An 18,132-nucleotide genomic window follows, 5' to 3' on the forward strand; every position below is an offset into this window, starting at 1 on the left:
ATGTGAGCTTTCTGGAATGTACTCTCCCACAGAGACTTGGCCAGAGTTCCAGTATTCCAAGTGGTAAATGAATCTCTGATCATTAAGGGAACTTGCCAGACAATGAATAGTTCTTAACTCTCGTCAGTATCCAACTTTTCTTTATTCCCTACCTTGGAATTTACATGCATATTTAAATGCTTGAATGAAATGATAATTTTTTCCTCCTAAAAAGATATTAAAAAAACAATGTATGGTGTACACTCTACATATGTGTAAATGTACTTGATTAGAAATCCTATCTTCGATGTACAAAATCTAAATTTTCCTTTGTGCCTAACCTTCAACAAGAATCTGCTGGGATAACTCTTCCTCTCAGCAGAATTCACTTGTTGCCTGGGACTCGGGAATGGTGACCCAGTAGGCCGAGAGCCAGGCCACAGTAAGCCTGCCTTGCTGACCACCATTTATGGGGAATGTCAGCCGATAGAGAAGCTCACCAGTATAGTAAGGGAAGCCAACACCAAACCATGGCAGTAAGCTTCAATGGGCAAGCAGGACATGCTTCCCACCCCCTTCAGATTTGCCTTTCCAGGCCTTGGAATGAGCTCCAGTTTTGAGCATGTGTCCAAAGCCCCAACACACCCAATTCTGTTCCAGCCAATGTCAAACATAATTGAAAGAGCTCCCGAGAGTCCTCACTTGTCATGCTGGTATTGTCAAACAATCATTCTGAACAGTAAGACTTTCAGTGAAAGCTGCCTGTTTGTGGCATGCTGTTGACCATCCCTCTGCAAGGTCTGCAATACGACTTTGACATTACTATAAGTGGTGTAGATGGAAAACTATTGATCTGATCAATTCTATTCCGACCGATGTTAGCAACTTATTCATTTACCTGTTCAACCCTGAATTCACAGTAGCCACCATAAAGAACTACATGTACCAATCAGCTATTGCAGCTATTCATAAATCATGGAGAGTTCCTGATTGCTCCGAAATCTTTAATAAACACACCCTGACTCATATCTTTCATCACGAAGCCTCCCACTTGTAAACTCCTCCTCTCATAGGATCTCCCTCAGATACTGGGAAACTTTCACATTCCCTTTATAACCCTTTGGGACAGGCATCTTTACTTAGCCTAAAACTTAAATTGACCTTTCTACTTGCAATTGCCATGTCATGATGACAGAGGAAATGATAAGCCTTGTCAGTTGATCCTGGATCCGGGAGTAGGTTTGGTTCCTTGCATCATGTTCCACACAGAAAGCCAGACTCCTTGACTCACCCTGATGTCTTTATTCCAGATATTCAGTTCCACTCATCTCTACTGAAAGATAAATTGTACCCAGTTTGAGCTCTGAAGTTGTACCTCAACAGGACAACACTAACCAGGGGAGATATGACAAGTCTTTTCATCACATCAGTTTCCTTTTGCCATCTACATGTAGTTGAACATTAGAGGCTCATCTATGTGATGCACTCTGCAAAAGTGAGTCACATGTTGCCCGAGCCACTTTTGAGTTAAAGGCCTTAGAAAGAATCTTGCACAGTGTTTAAGCAAGAGGAATCCTCAACATTTTAACGTTTACATGTATATGCTGGCCATTTTCATAATACCAACTGAGCGATGCATCAAGACAAAGAGCTCAAATAATGGTATTGTGGCAGGGTCCATGTCAATGATGCAACTGACAACAAGTAGGCTGATTGGAAGCTGGTATTCCACTAGGCCTTATTCCACATATATATATATATATATATCTGTTTATGATTCTTGCACAAGGATGAGCTGCTCCCAGATGAAAGGGGGGGATATTAGTAAGAGAATGGTAAACTAAGCCTAGGGATTGTTCATTTGTTGAAAATATACCACTGATCTGCAATTAAGCAATTGATTCTAATGACAACAGAGTTTTATAATCAATTCCAATATAAGTCACAATGAATTTTGATCTTCACCATGTCAAATGATGCCAAATGACAATTATGTCAAGGGTTTATTCTAAATCAAAGCTTCAATGTGATTAACTATGTACAAATGGTCCTCATGCGGTCAATTACACCATGACTTATGATAGGGATCCTCACTTGGTCAACTGCACAGCGACCTTGGATGAGTAATCCTCAACCAGGGTTTAATCACTCAACATTGCTCTTGTACACAAAATAACATGGGCTCAATTAAGAGGGCAATTGTAATAATCCTCATGGAACCCTACAGGAGCTAGACCCAGTAAACCTCAACAGGGAGAGCAAGCTCACAGACCAGGGCTGCAAGTAACCAGTTATGCCAACAGGCAAGGAAACAACGGCATGCAATCCCTTAAAAGTCTCAGCTTTGCTGAGTCCTCGAATGACTGGTTCACCTGGTTCTCCCAATATAATCCAACACTTCTGAAATAATGCAGGTTGTCTCCCTAATATCAAATGAGATCTTAATAACCAGCAGTTCCAAATATAATATACTGAACAATCACACTGGAGCACTAGAAGGAGCTAGCCATGTCAGTGGCCATACTTTCAGCAACTTGACAGATCTGCTTTGGCTTGCTGTCATCTCACAAAGTGTCTGCAACCAGCATAGCCAGAGCCCAGTCTATATTAATGGGTAGTATACAAACTGCCAACATGCCTTCTGTAAGCCTAAATGCATTACACAGGAATTAAATAATGAAATGGATACAAAACTGTAACTAACAGTCTAAAGGAGAATTTGGACTGGTTTGAAATTAAAGTTACTTTGTGAAACTTTGGAGGTTTACCTCACATGAATATATCATCTTGCAATCATCCCTTATGATAATGGTGTGGTCCAATGGTTATCCTTAACACTAACTCGCATGCCCAAAATGCAATGAAAGTTACCATATTTGTTTATTTTAAAGTGTTTATGATGGGCTCTGATGGTGCGTGGATGGTTTTTGTCAAACATACAGTACATACATGTGGAGAGCGAACAATGACTGTGTGGTCAATCATGTATGTACATGTACATATGTACAGTACATGTGGCCACGCAGTAACTGTGGTGACTGCAGTCTCTTCGCTGCCTGTTGAAATGTTGTTTATCAATTTCTCCTTGTTGTATTTTTGAAGGGGAAACCAAACTTGAAGGTTAATTAGCCAACCACTAGTACTACACAAAACCATGGAAAAAATTTATTTTGAGGGCCATAATCAGTCTGCAGATCCACGTCACTTGTGCATTGCACAGGTACTTGGGAATGTCCTGTGACCCATGGATTTTTGAGAGACAAATTTCACAAGATGTGCTTCAAGGGAAAATGAACAGTGTTTTTCTCTATTTCTCAAAGCAGTGATCTCAAAAAATGAAACAAGTTGGTGGAATGATACACATAGTAAACCACAAACCCCAAATTGGCCAATTTTGACAAATTGCAGTACACTGTACATGTACATGTAAATCTTGCACACTACCTTTAAGTTTGCATCAGCCATGCTGTTATTGCAGTGTTGAAGAGGTCGTGATTAAAACAGGGTACATTGGAATGCGTGCATGCCCTCTGAGCCCAATGCTTGGTCCAACTTTCATTGCTTTTATTAAGTGCAAGTGTCAAAATGTTTCTGTGACCGACTACTTCTGTTCTTTCTTGTTGTGTAAGGTGTAAAACTCTGGTGCTTTTTAACTAGCATTGGTTTGTGATTGTTGAAAGATCGTGCTGAGAGTGTAGAGGTGATAACAGCTATGTGCATTAGGTCACAATTAGGCCACATTCACAAGGTGACTGCCATGGTAAAAGGTACAAGCACATTTCAATATCCACTCATCTGGCCTATTTATGGCTTGCATTCTGTTCAATTCTAGAAACTCTGGAAACTTAAAATAACTATTATCATCCACAAAAGGAATGTGTTCATTTGGCTTCTCAAGTGAAGTTATATGAGTGAATGGAGTGATTGCCATTTTAAGGTGGATGAAAAGGGCGAGTAAGTCCTGATCATGTGACACAGGCTGACTTTATTACTCAGAACTAAAATCACTCCTTACTTGATTAACATTGAACAGAGACATAGATGTACAGACAGACTGCATGGCTTGGATTTGAAAACCGATACACATTATAGGCATGGGCTTGATCGCTAATGTTCAGCAATATAATTATAAAAAAGAGATCTCAGCCAAGCTTTTTATTATTACCATTATCCCAAGCTGAGAACTGAAAGACTAAAGGCTGTGTTATTTTGAACTTTCTGCTTAACCTGCGTAGAGGCTACTGCCAACTTCACCAAATTATGTCCAGTGCAAACATTCATGAACTTTCCAGCTGCAGTCAGGTGTCTGTCACTAGTTGTTAAACCCATTTGAGGCAGGTTTTCATGGCTAACCTGGTACTGGAAGACTTACTAATATGTTGTCTTTATATCACTGAAAAACCCCATCGTAATATACAACTGGCATTTTGATTGTGGTTCTGTCTTGGTTTATGGATCATTGTAAAGTTACCTGATATTTTTCTTCAACTTGAAGAAAAATTCTGCACTGAATACACAGATGACAAACATGTAAAACTCTCACAATAGCAAGATTGTTACAACAGTCTAAAACTCCTGTCACTGCACTTGCCACGTGGAGACATACATGTACACGTATCATGTCATTTGACTGATTTTGTCTGATTGTAGAATGCATCTTTGCATAAGATATGTGATAATTATGATGAATGCCAAGCCATATTTCTGTGGTTTTCTGTGATGTGAATATTGATTGACAAGACAGGAAATTTGTTGGGAATAATCATGAGTTTGATTTCATGTAGCATGCAACAAAGTGATGGGAGTTTCCAACATTGTTGTAATGAGTCACTAAATTTGGTGACTCAAGTCAAATTGAGCCAATCTAACATTGTGACTCAAGTTGAGTCAAGTCATTAGGTCAACAAGTTGAGTCACTTTGTGTAGTCGAGTCAAGTACTGAGCTCAAGTCAATTGGAGTCACAAATTTTTGAAAAGAATACAATAAAAACACAACTAAGTGTAAGCCAGTATTTTTTTTTCGTTTAGATATAATGAAAATAAATTAAGGTGACAGGTATCTAGCCAACTAAACTTTGGCTTTTAATAATATTGAGACTCAATTCTTATAAGTTTGTACTCAAGTCGAGTCTCCATGAGAGACTCAAGTCGAGTCATTTACCCCTCAAGACTCGAGTCAAGCGAGTTGATGAAAATTTTGTGACTCTACTCAGACTTGAGTCAAGTCATGGACTCAAGTTATTTCAAATCTGGTTTCCCTGTAGGGAGAACAAGACTATGAACACAATTGCGAAGCATATAATAGTTGAAAATGAGTGTTATTCTGTAAGAATAACTAAAAAAAAATTAAGCCTTTTCAGTAAAGAATGGGTTGAGGCATTCTTGAAGAAGTGGATCATTATACTTATCTGGGTGTAGAAATGTCTGCTGAAGGCATATAAATCAAATTGTCATAGAAAGGAGGAATTGTACCAGCTGTGACAGTATGACATAGGAAGTGGCCTACAAAGCACTTGTACATGTACATGTGCATCTGTTGCAGGAATATATCATATGGGACCCCATCGGAAAAACAGCATTGGAAATATCGATGAGATCCAAAGACAAGCAGCACTGTCTGAAACAAGTTCAGTGGGAGCAGTTGTAACATAGATGAGCAAGAGCTTGACTATGTACCATCAGCAAGGAAAAAGAGCAATATTCTTCTCAATTATATAATCAATCTGTTACAATTAAATTTTAGGCAAACTTGACAGTCCCAAGGTCACTGTCTTTACTCCAAGTACTGCCTATCTCAGAATGGATCCTTCTTCCTGATGATTTTGTCAGATGTGCCCTTACTGTTTTGCTAGTCTCATTTAGATACTTCAGATATCAAACAGATGGTGGTTTTGCAGTATTGCACAGATGAAGATGCTATTGTAAAAACTGTACTTGGCCTAGTACTTAATGCATGCTGAAAGGTAGTCCAAAGGCTCTTTCACACAAATGCTGAAATGTTGGTCCTGTGTGATGAAATTGCTTCCATGTCACAAACACAGGGATATTATGTTATGTAAAAGAGCATCCCTGTCACCAAATGCAAAATGGCAATTCACACTATTTCTGTGCCTGCATTAGCATTCTGGTTCCATATTCTGTGGGTGTTAACCAGACATACAACATTCAAGCCTTACTTCCCTGTGTTAAAAGTATTATCCTGAGTCCTCCAAAAGAATGAACTAGTCTGCACAATGAAATGTCAGGTTATTCTGTCCTTTTTTGAAAACTACCTTTTTAACACACATCACCAAGAAATTTTATACATACCTGTAGCATTTCTAAAGATCGGACTTGGTACCACACGTTTATAAAGCTGACACTTAGCAAATAGTGTACTTAATTCAGAAAGGGAATCCTTGATAGCAACAAGGCTATTACCAACTTGCAGTAAAAATATGCTGCTAATGTTGCTGCTTATGATTCTGATGATTGAAAAATGCCCAGGACACTGTTACAAAAGCAGGATACAAAATCTAGAAGATAGACGTTAACAGCAAGGCAGCCTTCCACAGGTGAATGTTTTAAAGTTTTTTAATGTTGAATTTGGGCACAAACGTTCATTATATGGCTGGAAAAAGCTGCTACCGTGTAATTTTACTGTTCAAAGAATATTGCAGCACCAGCAATACATGTATATATTTGAATGCTTCAAAACAAGGGATGTTGGCTAATGTTCTGTGTTGTATTGTAAGTTTGTGATTAAATCCAACTACAAAGGAAAGTTAATCTCTTACAAGTTTTAGTACAGCAGTAGTCCAACAGGAATGAAGCTGAAGAGTAGACTACAGTCACAGCAAGTACATGTACAAGTCAATTCTGGCCAACAATCTAACATTTGTCATCTGCCAGTAAATCAGAAATCCTGGTCACATTTCCATTTTACTAATTCACTCTTATCTTGTTCCCCTTTAATCAGAAAAAAAATTGTTCCTCAAAGATTGTAGAGCAATCACCTGGACCTGGCAAAGTTCCTGACAGCTTTGATCAAGTGCAAATATTTTGAATTTGCGGCTGTTTGCACCCTATCTATTTATCACAGCCAAAGAAAATAAATTGGCAAGAATTCCAGTTTCCAGGAAAGTTGACTCAAGGTGAAGCAGGATGCAGGCCATTAACTTGATATGACCAGGCAAACAGAGGTCATCTCTGGTACTTGAACTGATCTCCTTGTAAAAAGCCAGTGCACCAGTTTACATGAAAGAGTGGTCAGTAACTGATGTTTTATTCAATTAAATGCAAAATATTCCTCAGGGAGCTTCTTTAGAAGGTTTGTAGGGCTCAAGTACACATGTGTTTTCATGCATTGATGAACTTTCAGAAATTCAGATTTGTAATAGTGGTATGGCTTTGCCATTTGTGAAGAAGTGAGTAAATGTAAATTGTTTCTACAGGCATTCATGTGTTTGACATGTAAATGTGAATTGTTTCTACAGACATTCATGTGTTTGACATGTAAATGTGAATTGTTTCTACAGACATTCATGTGTTTGACATGTAAATGTGAATTGTTTCTACAGACATTCATGTGTTTGACATGTAAATGTGGATTGTGCAAATCCAGAAATAAATTATCGGGGGGGTGAGGTCGTCTGGTTTTGTTCGGTTTGCAAGTTTAACAAATTCCTTTATGGAACATGAACAATTAATATGTGAGCTGGTTTTAGGCTTCTTTTGTTCCTAATATAGCATAAGCTTGGGCAGAAACAATTCACTTGCTGCCCACAGAAATGACCTTAAACTTATTGGATAGCATTTTTGAAAAATGATGAAGCACACTAGCACAGCTGCTTAAAAGTTTTCATTTTTTTTCAAAAGGTATGATTTTTGGAGACCAAAAAGTTATTTGCAAAAAAGAGTAAAAGTGTGATTGAGTGGTTTTCACAATTATGTTTGAAACTAGCTAGAAGCATGGCCCATATAATGGAATCTGGCCCACAGTCCAGCCTTTTTGGAGGGCACCAGATTCCCAGCTAGAATGAAATAGACATACACTGTAGAGCTATATCGTTAGGTACGACGCTTACAACCTTTTGCCAGGAAGCATAATTGCTGCAAAAAAAAAATTTCCCAAGTCGTTTGATAAGTTGTTCAAAGGTTGCTTTTTGCACAGCCTGTGTTCATTGTATAGTAAATTTTATCCGCTTTTACAAAATAAAGAGAGTGTGTGTCTTACGCCCTTTTAACAGGGACTATTTTTTCTACTGTTGTCATGCTTCCAGGCAAAAGGGCGTAAGCGCGCGCGCTTACAACGTCACATGAATTGAGTCTATCAGAGTCTCAAGTCATTTGAGGAGAGACCTTGGTTCATTTTTATGGCATTGCTTGACAATTAGCAGAATAATTATGCTTACTGTAGAATAAAATTTTGCTCACCGTAAACATACAAGACATACTAGAGATTTCCCTTGTTACGTCCTTATTAAAGTTAAGCAAATGTTTCCTCTGAGGTACGTGTGCCTTTGCTGTGACTGCTGATTATGGTTTCCATCAAATACGCAGAGCTTATATATTAGTGTAAAACTAGGTGCTTTGCAGTGCTGTGAATTGGACCCATGTCTCAGTCTTGAGTCACCTGGGGTTAGTCTACATGTACATAAATGTACCGTTTCAGAGTCCTAAGTCATTAGAGTCAAGAATTAAATCATGTCCCAAATCACTCAGGTCAAGCCCTAGTCCAGAACTACCATAGACTTTGTCAGCTATACTGACATGGATCTAAATGTTCTAATTCATGAAAACAGTGGCGTCTGTGAATCAATTTATAAGACACATAAGTTGATACATACATGTGTAAGACAAAGTTAGCATACCACTGTTCCGTCTGACTTTTTGGTTTGTTGTCAAGCTGTGAAGTAAATACTGCCTATGTAATACCCATTTCTGTACCTCTCTCCCTCCATCCAGCCGTGCGCTCAATGTTCAAGTTTTTACTTGTGCATATAATACGTGTCATTTGCTTACGTTGATTTCAATCTTGAGTTTATTAGCATCAGATCTTTATGTATGCAGACATGTCAATTACAATGCATGACACACATGTAAAGGGAGACAGGTGGGTATGATGGGATAAGGAGAAGAGTAGATAGGATGATGGGATGGGATCAGATTGAAGCAGGAGATGGGTGAGATAATGGGGTGGAAGTGGAATCGGAGATGATGGGATGGGGAGGCAGAGTTGGAGATGGATAGGATGATTGGATGGGGCGGAGTAAGAGATGGATAGGATGATGGGATGGGGAGGCAGAGTTGGAGATGGATGGGATGATTGAATGGGGCGGAGTAAGAGATGGATGGGATGATTGGATGGGGCGGAGTAAGAGATGGATGGGATGATTGGATGGGGCGGAGTAAGAGATGGATGGGATGATTGGATGGGGCGGAGTAAGAGATGGATAGGATGATTGGATGGGGCGGAGTAAGAGATGGATGGGATGATGGGATGGGGAGGCAGAGTTGGAGATGGATGGGATGATTGGATGGGGCGGAGTAAGAGATGGATGGGATGATTGGATGGGGCGGAGTAAGAGATGGATAGGATGATGGGATGGGGAGGCAGAGTTGGAGATGGATGGGATGATTGGATGGGGCGGAGTAAGAGATGGATAGGATGATGGGATGGGGAGGCAGAGTTGGAGATGGATAGGATGATTGGATGGGGCGGAGTAAGAGATGGATAGGATGATGGGATGGGGAGGCAGAGTTGGAGATGGATGGGATGATTGGATGGGGCGGAGTAAGAGATGGATAGGATGATTGGATGGGCTGGAGTAAGAGATGGATAGGATGATTGGATGGGGCGGAGTAAGAGATGGATGGGATGATTGGATGGGGCGGAGTAAGAGATGGATGGGATGATTGGATGGGGCAGAGTAAGAGATGGATGGGATGATTGGATGGGGCGGAGTAAGAGATGGATAGGATGATGGGATGGGGAGGCAGAGTTGGAGATGGATGGGATGATTGGATGGGGCGGAGTAAGAGATGGATAGGATGATTGGATGGGGCGGAGTAAGAGATGGATAGGATGATGGGATGGGCAGAGTTGGGGATGGATTCAACAAAGGGATGGGGTGTGAAACCTTTAAAAATGGCATTCATTTTACATCCATGTGTGGTCATTTATCAGCCATTTTTCTTTACTTGCTGTTTTTAAAAAATTTAGCGAGTGTGCACCTGCTTAGCAGGATTCCTTGTGTGATTTCAGTGGCATTTGTAATTTGCATGGATGACTGAATATGAGCTACTAAGGTAAAGAAATTGAGATTCATAGAAAGCAGTGAGCCATGGCTGCTGTGCTGTTCTAGAGTTTTTTCTTTTTCAGCTTCCTTTCAAACTTTGAAGGTACTTACATCAACAGAGGACTATTTTGTGATGTCATGATGACATCATCATATATCTGATTTTTTTAATTTGAGTACGGTAGTAAGTCCAGTTGCTTTTAAACATCGAAGGATAGAATGTCTTCCTAATGATAAATCTATAAAGACCTGAAATCTCATTGTTTGATTTTCATTCAGTCTCAAATTTTTTAAAATTAATTTTGTACTCACAACTTCTCTCACTGTTCCAACTCAAATCAACTTGCAACTTAACAGATTAAGAGCATCACGATGACGTCATCAGGTATCACATGACACTGACTTAAAGATGCGGATTTCAGTGACATATATCTGGAGAAATTCGCATCTGATGAAGGAAAGAATTGGCGTGGTTGTAGGCAGGAGCATACTGTATGTGAAAATTAAAAAATGCCTCTAAACCTCATTTTCAGAGAAGGGGAAACATCATGTGGTTGTGGTCCACAGAGTGTCTTCCCTTCCTGTATCGTGTGTTATTGTGTTATCGTGCGTTATTGTGTTATCGTGTGTTATTGTGTTATCGTGTGTTATTGTGTTATCGTGTGTTATTGTGTTATCGTGTGTTATTGTGTTATCGTGTGTTATTGTGTTATCGTGTGTTATTGTGTTATCGTGTGTTATTGTGTTATCGTGTGTTATTGTGTTATCGTGTGTTATTGTGTTATCGTGTGTTGTCGTGTGTTATTGTGTTGTCGTGTGTAATTGTGTTATCGTGTGTTATTGTGTTATCATGTGTTATTGTGTTGTCGTGTGTTATTGTGTCGTAATTTGGCAATTCAGTTTTGCCCATCTCAACTCACAGCAGGCTGACCTGGACAGTGCACAATTGTCCAAGAAAAATATTGTTTACAATTTAAGATAAATTACACAAAATTTGGCAAGTTCAAAACTTCTGAAAAATATTATCTCAGCTATAAAAGTGACATAATCACACTGTGGCCTAATTTTTGATGTGTCAAACAAAAAAATTATAACATTCCACACATTTCGATATAGAATAAAAAGAAACAAGAAGTGTAAGATTAAATTAAAAATGTAAATCAAACTAAACACAAACATGATGCGCACAAATAATATACATATATATGCTAGGTTTGAAGTTAAGCAATCGGCCAGGGAGCATGTGGGCCAGGCGGCAAGTTGGCCAAGGGATGAGTTGGTCAGGAGGCGAGTTGACAAGGGGGCAAGTTGGGAAGGGGCAAGTTATTATTGAAGGGTGAGTTGGTCAGGAGGTGAGTTAACAAGGGGACGAGTTTGTCAGGAGGCAAGTTGGTAAGGGTGAGTCAGCCTGGTGGGCAAGTTGACCCAACACTTGTCCTCTGTGGTAGTGAAATGCAGGCTTGATTTACGTATGTAGTATGCTCCTTTGAGCCCATTTCAGTCATATTTTTTATGAAATCTTTGTGGGGTACAGAAAAAGAACCTTGTGGGATTCTTATCTTTGTGGTACCCAACAGAAAACCATACATGCATGCTCTTATTTAAACATTTAAAATGGTCCTAGCTTTTCTGGATAACTGAGGGTACTGTTGCCATGGTGTGAATCAGGGAGGACACATTTCCATTACATGTTGTTTTGTTCAAATTGTGAATTTAAATTTCTCATTGAAAACATTACTAAAAATTGCTTGGTTTATTTCAATGCCCTTTAAACAACAAAGTACCATCAATGGAAATTCTAGAACAGCAAAATGTCGCAACTTTCTGCGGATTTTTGTGTGCACAGAAGTCAGAACATCAGTGTTTTCTCCTGGGAGTACATCATAGTTTTTCTCATGATTTTTTCGAAATTTGCATTAACATAAATTCTCAACAGGGACCAAAATACCTTTGAAAATATCAACAAAAAGACAGGAAAAAGGGTAAATATCACATATAGGCGCATTTTCAAGGTGTGTAGTGAAGCAGTGAGCCAGTTGGGTTGGGTAAAAAAACTATCAATTGAGAACAAAACATGCATGTAAGTCCACATACGACACACTGCTCTCCCCAAATGATCTCAGATATGCTTCATTTGAGGATGTTTTGTTGAAAAACCAAACTGGCTCATTGCATTTGCATGGATCCTTTAACTGTATGGCTGTTTCAACAGTTGTGGTTGTCTTCATATATTGACAGCTGGATAGCTGCCAAGGTAGATAGATCACTTCGGATACTTTATTATTGCATGCAGTCAGACCAAAATCAGAAGTCTGTCAGGGAAAAAAAACAGTTTGTGTCCAAGTCATTATGTTCTTTACGTGTGATGGTGTAGCACAACATGTTGACATCATATCAAACTGAGGTGAAGTAAGTACAAGTGACAGTGTGAAATTTGCCTCAGGTAAACTAGTCCCATTCAATTGGTATGCCTCTTAGTGTGATATGAGTAGCAGCAGGCACTAAGACTTGCTTCCACTTTCCTGTAGATGTTTACAAAGAAAGTTTTTGTACTCTGTTACTTCATGTGCACTCATTAGAGTTGCATGTACTTTGACTGGTGTAAAATGTCATCAAAACATTTAGGCTGCATGTCAACTGTGCAATTTCACTTATCTTATTGACAAAACAAACATTGCAATGAGGAAGTGGCTTGTGTAGTATTTTGCTGGGGGGACCAAGTTGGATTTTGCTGACGGATGTGGTGAAGGATGCAGTGGATACCATTGTAAAGATTGTGCATTAACTCCAAATGTATGTACAGTACATGTATGTTTCTTTAGTCCAGATAGATATTGTCCTGTTTTCTAACTCTGATAAATAAATAGTCTCTTCAATTTCAAAACAAGTATTTTATCTTACATGTATATCTGCTTTCTTTATGACTGATCGTGAGTTGTGTTCACCCTTTCAAAATTTTTATCCGGCCATTTTATGACATTTAATTCAAAGAACAGTTTGACAATCTTGTTAAACAACATGCTATTTAATATCTTGTTTATTGTAAGCAAACATTTGACAAAAAGCTGACTGACCGTGCTCTCTTTGCACAAAGTGACAAAAGTCACCCGCTTAGCAGGGCAGACGGAAGGGCACCACAGGTTGTTCTGCATAAGTTCGGATGCAAAGCATATATATGTGTACGTGAGCAAATGTTGAAAAACAACACATGCACACATGTTGAAATGTAACAATAATGTAACAGTATGCCAGTTTGGAATTCCAATAGACCTTTTTCCTGTGATGTCACGATTGTGCTGGACCTATGATGTGTTGTGATGGTAATGAGTGCATAGTGTGGTAATTAATCTACCTATTCAAGATAAACTGGTCAAGCATGCAGTATTCCCACATGCACTTGCATGTGGTTGAAGCTACCCATAGGAATATATGCGATCCCCGTGGCCAAGGCAATCCACACGTGGTGGTATTGTTTACATTTAGTCACGTTATGCCTAAAATGAAGCTCTTCCAAGGTCAGTCAGATATGTGCTTGAGGAAGGTGTAAAAGGTTTCCTTGACTGTTCCTCCTTTTACGACAGATAACCAAAACCCCCAAATGCCTGTAAAATTCTTTTCAGAGAAGGGAAATGTCTTGTGAACTTGGGTAAGTCCACAGAACGTCTTCCCTTCCTGCATCATGTGGACATACTTTGTTCACAAGTCCTCAATAGGTATGTAAGGTTAGCGCACATGGCTGTTTTATCATCTGGTGAGGTTGATCAATTAAGAACTGAAGCTTTAAGTGATGTAAGTATAGAAAGTTTCATATTATTGGCCCTGCTTTTATTATATCTCCAACAGGCGGCCAGAGACATCATTCTTGTGGTTCACATCACCTTGGAAAACCCTGAAGTTCATCATCTGGCACAACTACAAATGGTACATCATTGGCTTCCTGCTGGCTATTATACTGATAGCATTTGTGGTCCTCTTCATCTACAGTGTTCCTGGAGTCTCAGTCCAGAAGATATTTGGTGCAAAGTAGTATGCCCAGAGTGTAATGCTGGATTGGGTGTCAAGGTATTGTCCAGTTTGTAAAAAAAAAAAGAAGAAATTAATCAAGTACAATTCCAGTCATATTTTGAGCTTCAACAAAATATAAACCACATTATCATTGTTTTTGATCATGATGAATGGGATAATTTTTTTTAGAAAAGGTAGATCTGAAGTATGTATCCATTCTGATGACATGCATGCAAGGTCATTTAATTTGAAACAGAAAATAAAACGGTTCAGAAAAAATGATGTATTAAGAAGCATTTAATGACCTAGAAGGCGCATAATCCTGGATGACTACAGCGTAAATGCAATTAATTGAATTTGACCAATATTAGGAAATGTACATGTAATTTGCAGCAAGTATAACAAAACATAGTCAAAGGAATGTAACTTAAGAACAACAGCTGGAAGACAAAAGTATGAAGTTGTTGTATTATTTTGGGAGAAGGGTTTCTTTTAGAGGATTGTTGAGAGTAAGTCAGCCATTAATTTGTAGTAGTCTTCCAGAAAGAGTATATTTTCTTAGTGTTATTGATTGTGGTATTTCTACTTTTGATAATACTTTGGCGTAGAATAGATAGGTAACTATATAGCTTGAGGGATGTTCGGTAATGGTGATACACTGTGATTTGGATTTATTAAAGTATACTTTGATCGAATCTGAAAAAGTTTGATTTCATTTTGTTTAAAATAATTCTCCCTTGACAGGCAGTGTTTGGTCAGGTTCATTTTTATGTGAGAACAGGTGCACATCTGAGGTTCATGAGTTTGCAAAGTGGAAAAGAAACATTTGAAAATGAATTAGTCAGTCAAGAACATTAGATTTATTCCATTTATTCAGGTGCGAGTTGATTTCGCAGTACAGTGCTTCCAGATTTACATGGATAAATCTAGTTATTTTTGTAGATTGATATTAGTTGAGAAATAAGACTTTAAATCAAATCTTGTGTGCCTTTGTAGAAGAAAAAGAAGTGTATTAGTCAGCAGACGTACATAGAGCATAATTGTAGATTTCATAATATTTGTTGTATTAATCAAGTATATGAAAATGCTTGCTAACAATCATGCAACATTTGGATTGGATAAATGAATTATCATAATTTTGTCACTGTAATGAAACTATTCTTTAATGCATGTACTTCGACCAATATAAAATTCTATTGTCTAATTTCGTTTTGATGTAGAAAATTCTATTATCCAATTTCGTTTTGATGTAGAAAATACTATTGTCACATGCACAGATGGAATATATATGAGCTCTACCCGCAGACCTTGCACATTTTTAGAAGCTGTCCAGAGCCAAGGGTGTAACATTTCTTCCCTTCAATGTCGTCCATTTTCGGTCTTCTTGGCCATTTTCGTGTAGAAACAAAAACAAAAGGATAGGTTTCACTAATTCATTCAAATTTTGATCTTATTTACTTCATAAGAGGAGATTTTGTTGGTTTTTTTTTAATTCATCAATGATTTTACAGCAATTATTCAATTCTTAGTTCATGTTTTGTGTTTGATGCTTGAGACGGGATGATGCCTCATGCATTAATTGAAGTGTTTACATTCTGGTTAGGTGCAGTGACTCACTTTAAATGAAACCCGTGGCTGTTTGCTTATAAGCTGTGATCGTATTGGGACATTAGGTTTTAATTAACTGTCTGAACATTTAGGCAAATGAGAATTTTTTGCATTCGAATGTATTTTCTTTTTCCTTATGGTTTGTTGCAAATTCTGGGGCATCTTTCACTAACATAAGTATTGGATCCTCTAAAAAAAATCTATATCGTGGCATAAATGAAAGTTTCAAGATGAGTTACATTCATGTTTACTGATTCTGCATAATTGTTCGTTGTGACTTGGCCTTTGTCAAGCAGAATATGCACATGTAAACTTAATTATGAAGTAATTGATTCTGTAGTATCTATGCTTGAATACATTAGTTTCCTGAAGTAAGTTGAAAAGTAGTTGTTGGCTTTAATAGTGGATGTGAGTAAATCTGAACTGAGATGACCAAGTAAAAGAAAGACCATTATTAAAATCAGCCAGAAATCATAGTTGATGACATTAAATGTCGCATGTAGAGCTTTGATTACTAATCAATTGCTTAATTTTTCCTCTCGAGATTAATAAATGTGCTGTTTGATTTTGTTTTTGTAGTATTTCAGCGATCATGAATAAAGGTAAATGGGATGAATGTCTTGATATTTGTTGTGTTTTTCTGAAGTCTTGTCATAATTTTCCTTTGTTCTCCCCCTTTTTCTTCTTGCTTTCCTTTCCTGTCCTTTCTTCTCTCTCAAATCCTGTAGACTTTGCACGTGTTTTTTTTTGAAAGAGACTGCACCCGTTATGTGAACACTTTTTTAAAAACTTGATCCACGAAAAGACCGTAGGCTAAAGATGTGCAACTACGAGTTAAATTTCAACTCTTTTTTGGTCTCAAGTTCTATGGTTATAGAGTAACAAGTAAATAAATCACACGCACAGTTGTGTGTTTAAAAAGCATTACCACAAGAACCAGCATGTGAACCAACGCGCGAATACTGCATTCGTTTTATTTTGCTTCTTGGTTCAAATGACGTCACTCTTCGGCACTCTGAGGACTAATCTGGCGACCAAAAGTAGAAATCATTACCGCTGTACCATTTATTCTGATGATATCTATGTGTGGGGCCATCCTGTTCGCACGCAGGTACTACACGTGCGTTACATTTCACTCTGACCCAATAGAGTACCGAATTACGCGCTCATGCCTTTCACACTAATTGTGCGCGTGACGTATTCACTTCGGTACTCTATAGGGTGTCGTGACTCGCCATAGTGCACGCGCCCTCAGGTTAAGACGTGTTGAGTACGATTGCCCCCGGGAATGGCGTCTCCTCGGATTTGTCTACAGTTTAAAACTGTCATTTATTGTCATCAACATGCCTCCCAAAAAAGACGAAGTGGTCTCAACATTAGTTTTGCAGAATGCACTTTTGGCACAACTTTTTTTGCTCGTGACGTCATCAAAATAGTGAGTTTTCGTTTGGACATTATCCAATCGTCTGTTGAATGTGTTCTCCAGTTTAGATATGAGATGACTTCATGAATCATGATGGCATCATCGTCAGCTGCCTTTTCACTTTTTTCCTGCTATTTTCTTGTACTGGCACGTCAGATAAATTTCAAACTTTACAGATATAAAATTGTTAGAGAGTTACAATGACGTCATAATAATTCATTATTGATGTTTAAATCTGTCTCGACTTTATTAACGTTTTACACGTTTTCTTACAGGCAACCCAGTAAGAAGGCTTTAAAAGCTTAAAAAAACAGAAAGGCCTTGCATTCCCTGCAACTCTTTGTGTGGGTGTGCAGGCTTGGTATACATAGTGTGGACCTCTACGCAAATAAGTCCACATAATGTAGGGTGCGATGTGCAGGGCGAGAAAGTGAAAGTAGGAAATGGCAATCCGTGTCACTGATGAGTTTTATTCAAGTTGTTTTTTGCTGTTACTTGTTTTGCTGTTGTTGGTGATTATATTTTGGTGGTTTTTGTATTAGGGCGACAAGAGCATCGTGGTCGAAACGTCGAGTTCCTACCTAGGCTACTGGTTCTTTTCAAATCCACACTTCTTCTAACAGAGATAGCTCCTTACATGGTGCATCCAAAAGCCTCTTGTCACAGACAAAAGTTAATGTTTACTAATGAAATGATTTTGATTAATCCCTTAAGATGTTATTTTTTTTGTAATTTTGCGTTATTCAATTTCAAGTCTTACGTGTAGTAATATTAGTTAAATCGACGGAGAGCCAGCTACCAGGGAAATAAGCTGCTTGAATGAGAATTTCAAATTCA

The 18,132-nt window shown here is 38.4% G+C and overlaps 1 protein-coding gene across 1 annotated transcript in view; it reads left to right on the forward strand.

The window, feature by feature from the left end:
* The window catches only part of LOC110982483 (myoferlin-like), a 181,289-nt gene extending 164,801 nt beyond the window's left edge, over positions 1-16,488 (forward strand). The window contains exon 53 of the mRNA XM_087145128.1: positions 14,103-16,488. Coding sequence (XP_087001254.1) covers positions 14,103-14,286 — 184 coding nt within the window. The 3' untranslated portion in view covers positions 14,287-16,488. The remainder of the gene's footprint in view (positions 1-14,102) is intronic.
* Positions 16,489-18,132: the final 1,644 nt, after the last annotated feature.

Source organism: Acanthaster planci, linkage group LG13, assembly GCF_054643075.1.
Source record: "Acanthaster planci isolate LZ-2023a linkage group LG13, COTS_SCS, whole genome shotgun sequence".
In the NCBI taxonomy this organism is placed as follows: Eukaryota; Metazoa; Echinodermata; class Asteroidea; order Valvatida; family Acanthasteridae; genus Acanthaster; species Acanthaster planci.